A 5,844-nucleotide genomic window follows, 5' to 3' on the forward strand; every position below is an offset into this window, starting at 1 on the left:
CAAATGCGCTCATTTCTTGCGTATTGCAACACTTCAACACATATACATATATTTGGCAAACTGCACACTATGACTTGTATGGAAAACATTATTTAGTGTTTAAATGTTTTGCACCCTGCCCTGCTTAAAGGGGACCTATCATGCAAAATGCACTTTGTGATGTCTTTTATACATAAATATGTGTCCCCGGTGCGTCGGGGAACTCACGCAGCGTCAGAAAACAAAACCCTCTCTCTTTTCCTCCGTACCCAAATCTTTTAAAAACGGGTGAACAACGAGCGGATACAGATTTGCTGCCGACATGAAGTCAAATCGGCGGCGGACCCACAGAAAGTTGCTATCAGAAACAATGCCTGACGTGTTTTGGACGTAATCTCGTCTTTGTTTACATTAGCAAGCTCGCTAACACTCAGAGCTAACCTGTACTGGAGAGCACATGTGTTTAAAAAGCAGGAAATAAAAAAAGGAACTCACCTTGTGATAAACCCGCAAGAGAAAAAGCATTTGAGCTCCATACTGTTTCAGAAATAATCCTTGATGTGGTTTAGAACAGGATGGCGTTTTATCACAGCAGAATTTAACTTTATCTCCGGAAGAATTCTGATCAGGCATTAGCTCCGCCTCCTCTTTTTTTTTTTTTTTTTTTTAAAGCTAAGGACCAAAATCCGTGTTTCTCTAATAGGGCTGCAAAAGAGGGGTTTAAGCAGTATGAGGCATGGCTACAATGGCTGATCTGTTTGGTATTTTAAGCAAAAAACTTCACAGACATGTTTTGTAATGGTATGGCTCTACAATATATTTTTCCAATATAGCATGATAGGTCCACTTTAAATAACAACAGTATAAAACCCAAAGATACTGCATTTGCAATCATATCAAACAGAAGCAAACAGCAGATCTTAAATTGGAAGACTGGAAACAACAAAGTAATAATAATAATAATGATTCATTAGTTATCAAGAAAAATGCCAATTCATGTTCTAAACAAAGCGATTCATTCATTATCTGCATGAGATAGATTCTGTTATCATTTTATAATGTGTGAATCACTAGAAGTGAAGACTTTGTTCCAGAAATTCCAAAACCAGTGGGGAAACTTTTAAATTGGATACGACGTCTGTATTCACAACAAACAGGGTGTAGACATCAGTGTTGTGTAACTGAACTTGTCAGATAGGAATGTGGAGGAAGTGTCTGTGTGTGTTTTCAGTCTCATTTTAGCACCTCGCCTTATAATGAGAGAGCAGAAAAGAGTTCACTGTGTCTGTAAAGGGGCATCAGGCTCTCTGATCACTGGACCATAGTGAAACAAGTGAGGGCATTTGGTTATGCGTAGATATTGTATTTTATTAACTATTAGGGCTTTTTTCCTACCAATGCAGAGAAAGGCAGAGCCCAATCCTATACAAATGATATAACTATTAACTTAGTTTAAAGATATATTTAAGAATGCCAGTGACTTGACCCGCTAGAGAGCATTGTCATAATGACCTTTGCACTCATACTCTCAAGACTGGAGCTTTAATGAAGGTGTCACCCATTTCAATTCACCATTGAACACAATCAATCATCTCTAACCCATGAAAAGTAAATACAAACAAAGAAAGTCTTTGAGAAGAGCCGATACGTCGCTCAGAAAGTGTAAAAAACTAATTTTCCAGAATAGGATTACCGAAGATAAAAGCAAAGGAGACAGCTAGTAGAGAAGCCTAATTGCTAAAGACAGTCAGATAAAAACAAATAAGATAGTGAGAACTTACTCGCACAGCAGTATCCCATTCTCCAAACCGCCTCTGAAGTCCTTGTCACCAAAACATCTTCCTGTCACAGCCTAGGAAGAGAGAAGAACGGAGTGAGTTAGCAAAATATAACAAAAACAAAACACACAACAACAAAACACACACCATTAAAAAACAAGTCAGTCTCTGAATCTAAAGTCTAAACACAAACGCTCTACTTAGAAACAACAAGAAACAAGCCCAACAACCTTTAGAGAACACTCCTTTCACGTGTTTCCTTCACGATAAATCCAGAGAATGCTCCACAAAGAGCCGTAGCCGTATATCAAGTCCCTCTCTAGTTAACAGCACTAAACACTAACAAGCTTGACATAAGCCGCAATCATCCTGACCAAAGGGCCGTGGCGGGCTAATGTGTTGTGACAGGGGGGATTTAATGGCCAATAGTTACTCAGATCCTGTGAGGCTGCGTGTTTGCATGTATTTGCATGACTTTACAGTACATTTTCAGGCATGTGTGCTTCCATGGGCAAATATAGCAACTCAAGTGCAGGCTTCTTGTTTGTTGCACAACATTTACTTGCACACAAACACATGGTGGAAAATCTGAACAGGTCCTAAACATGTGTAATGGTCTGTCACAGCAAAATGTTGGAAATAAATTGAACCCGAATTGCCGTTTTCTGCATATGAGCTTCAGCTGAACTTTTGACCTTTATTTATGTGAGTGAACAGGGCATCTTATTAATTGTGTATGCCTCAGATGAAAATGCAAAAAAAGAATCATAAGTGTAACGGAGAAATGACTGTCCCAATCAAGAATAGTGGTTGTTGCAGGACTTTTAGGACCAGGCCTACTTTTGCATTTCCACTGCAGCGCGTAGCACGGTTTAAGCGTGCCGTGCCAAACCCGGCCCGTTTTTTGATGCGTTTCCACTAGAGGTAGTTCCGGCTAGCGGGTACTTTTTCAAATTTTTTCTGGCCCTCCAAAATTGTGATTCTTTCCGGGCCAACAACCGGGCTGAATATGCTAAACTAGTGACGTGAGTGGCTACAACTACAACAACATGAACATATTTGACCGTGATTTAATTGTAATACACGTTTCAAAATGATGCCGAAGCAACAACATACTGATACCGGATAGTAAAAACCATGAATTAAGGCTTTGACATGTCTGCAGACAGACGGCAGGCGAAACACCTTTTACAATGCGTGTTTTCTGAATGGAGATCGGCTAAGCTAACGCAGTATATGCTCCGACCGTCCACACTCACAACAACGGCCTACAGACATAAATAAACCAGCGACTGTATTCGCCATGACACAGACAGTCTGTGGTTTGTGTTTAACTTTTGTCTAGTTTCTGGAGCTGCTAACGGCTGATGTTGGTTTCGTGTTTCTCATTGAAGATGACGTCACGGCTCCGCCTACACTGTGTTACTATAGTTACTACCCCAGTTCCTAAACTGAGTAGTGCAACAAAACGTAGTAGCAGATACATAAGTGCACGTTATTATAGAACATTATCAATAATAATAATATATGAATCCTGACGGTTCCCTTTGTCTCTCCTCAGAACCAGAAGATCAACATGGCGCTCTCTCAGTCTCAGGTCTCTCCTCAGATGATGACCATGAGCTTTCTTCCCGGAGAGGAGAAGACGGTGGACGTGGAGGTGTTCGCTCCGACGAAAGGTCCTCTGGATCTCTACATCCTCATGGACTTCTCCAACTCCATGGCGGACGATTTGAACAGCTTGAAGAGCATGGGCGAAGAGCTGGGTGAGCATGTTGGTGATGGAAAGTACATTTAATCAAGTACTCTGCTGAAGTATACTTTTGAGGTACATGTATTTTCATTTTATACTAATATATATGTTTTCTCTACTACATTTTGGAAGCCAATGTTGTACTTCTTACTCAGATTTATTTACTACTTACTTCATACATTCAGATGTTCACACATTATATAAATGTTGTATATTATATAATCAACATTATATTTAAGAAGCTCAAACCACGAGTGGGTTAACAGAAAGTTGATTTATTAATTGGAGTTTGAGCTTATTAAATGTGACGATTGAGTACTTTTACTCTGAATGCTTTACATACATTTTCCAAATCGTACTTCAATACTTGTAAGTACCATTCTCGATACTGTACTTAAACTTGAAATGTAGTATTTTTACAGTGTGTTATTAAGAATCTGAATACTTTTCCCACCTGTGTAAACGTGTTTTGATGAGGGAGAAACTGTAATACTGATGGTGTTTTCCTTCTGTAGCTAAGTCGGTTCATACTCTGTCGGATAACTTCACCATTGGGTTTGGGAAGTTTGTGGACAAAGTGATCGAGCCGCAGACGGACATGAGGCCTGAGAAGTAAGGAAACAAATCTGACAAATTTAGGCATAAAAACGATGCAGGAATGAGTCCTGAAACCCTGATAGGAGTCATCATTTTAGCACTTCCTGTTCCCTCGTCTCGAAGTCAACGTTTTTTTTAATGTGTTTTTGTTAGAAGCCTTAAAAAGGGGCATAAAATCTGTCAGTAGATACCCCACTGGGGAATAAAAAAAAGGCGGTTGGTAACAAGTGTCTAAATGAGACGACTAAACGTCATCACGCCCAACATTAGCCGCCTTTAGCTTAGCGGTGGTGACGTGAAGTCATGTGACCGTGCTGTAGTTCCTTTATAGCCCAACATTAGCCACCTTTAGCTTAGCGGTGGTGACGTGAAGTCATGTGACCGTGCTGTAGTTCCTTTATATCCCAACATTAGCCACCTTTAGCTTAGCGGAGGTGACGTGAAGTCATGTGACCGTGCTGTAGTTCCTTTATATCCCAACATTAGCCCTAAGTTTTCCTTAAAAAATCATAAATGTGTTAATAGGTGGAATAATTCGCAGGAAAAACCACGTGAAAAGTATCATAAACGGTTGTTTGACACAGATATATTTTCTGAAATAATCCAATAATTATTTGAAAAAACCGCATTGCTTTGGTTGAGGGAATACTCGATGCTAATTCTGGGTCAGCCTACAAAAAAAAAAGCATCACTGCACCCCCTCTTTGGCAACACATTACTTTTACTAAATCCAACTTACCAGTGACTTGAGCCAGCATCTCCCATTGTTACTCCCATGTTCAATAACACTTTACACACATAATAGTCCCTGATCTTCCATCCTGAGTCTGACACGTGAAATATGAGGCGTCGTTTCTGAGGACTCTTTCGCTCCCCCGCATAACTTCGCCTTTGCAAAGACTGGTGATCCTGAGACCACTCGGACCCTCAACACCTCTATGAATAAAGCAGGGCTAGGCCCAACCATCAGAACTAGATGACAAAACAGAAGGACAAGGGTGGGAAATGCCCATTTCAGTGGGAACTCCACTCCATTGTGACGTCTGGTCTCCTTTGCCTGATAGGGAAGACGATCCACATTCAGCATCAAAGTCCTGTTGAAAACACAGAGGGAAACTTCGGACTGAATCTAGAGATGTGGAACTTTAAGTTCTTTAGAGCTGCTACGGTTTGGCCAAATGCATGTATGTATTCAATCAATGAGTGTACTCTATATACAAAGATGGAAAAACAAAGGTACACAAAGTAGTAAGAGGAACCAGGAAGAAAGACAAGAATAAAAACATGTTTTATTCCAACCCAGTCCTCGATGACGACATTTCGTGTTAGATAGTCACAACATTTAACTATGTTTTGTGAAGCCTGCCATTTTAACCTAGCATAGAGAGGCCAAGTCCCGCCCATCTATTTCCGACCCATGGAAACTTACCTTCGGAAAAAAGTATGCAAATCAATGAACAAACATTTGAATTGGTGGCACAATCAAACGGGAACGAAAGATAATCGTTCTTCCGATGACTTCAATACATAATTTTTCCGAAAAAGGTCCCATGGAGTCCCCCGAAAGGAGGGACTTCGCCTCTCTACTTAGTAGGTAAGCGATCCTCTCGTTTTTTCGTGTCAGACAGGAAAATTTATAAAGCACTAGCCTGTCACACCGCATTACGTTCCACACAAAGGGTAACAGAAGGAACTAGTTATTGAGAAATATCTTTAGTTCCAATGAACGAAGTACAG

At 40.3% G+C, this 5,844-nt stretch overlaps 1 protein-coding gene across 1 annotated transcript; it reads left to right on the forward strand.

Moving 5' to 3' along the window:
* Positions 1-3,322: 3,322 nt before the first annotated feature.
* Positions 3,323-4,126, forward strand: LOC104961885 (integrin beta-4-like). The gene is made up of 2 exons (XM_010790243.1): positions 3,323-3,523; positions 4,026-4,126. Exons 1-2 carry the CDS (start codon positions 3,334-3,336, stop codon positions 4,124-4,126), a joined length of 291 nt encoding a protein of 96 aa, XP_010788545.1. The 5' UTR covers positions 3,323-3,333.
* The last annotated feature ends 1,718 nt before the right edge of the window (positions 4,127-5,844 follow it).

The sequence above is a fragment of the Notothenia coriiceps genome, unplaced genomic scaffold (genome assembly GCF_000735185.1).
Source record: "Notothenia coriiceps isolate Sejong01 unplaced genomic scaffold, NC01 NC01_scaffold00033899, whole genome shotgun sequence".
Taxonomy (NCBI): domain Eukaryota; kingdom Metazoa; phylum Chordata; class Actinopteri; order Perciformes; family Nototheniidae; genus Notothenia; species Notothenia coriiceps.

Bases quoted from the DNA above. Each gene is read 5' to 3' on its own strand.
- LOC104961885 (XM_010790243.1), top strand. From the start codon at position 3,334: ATGGCGCTCTCTCAGTCTCAGGTCTCTCCTCAGATGATGACCATGAGC. The intron at 3,524-4,025 runs GTGAGCATGTTG...TTCCTTCTGTAG, and splicing joins GAGCATGGGCGAAGAGCTGG to CTAAGTCGGTTCATACTCTG.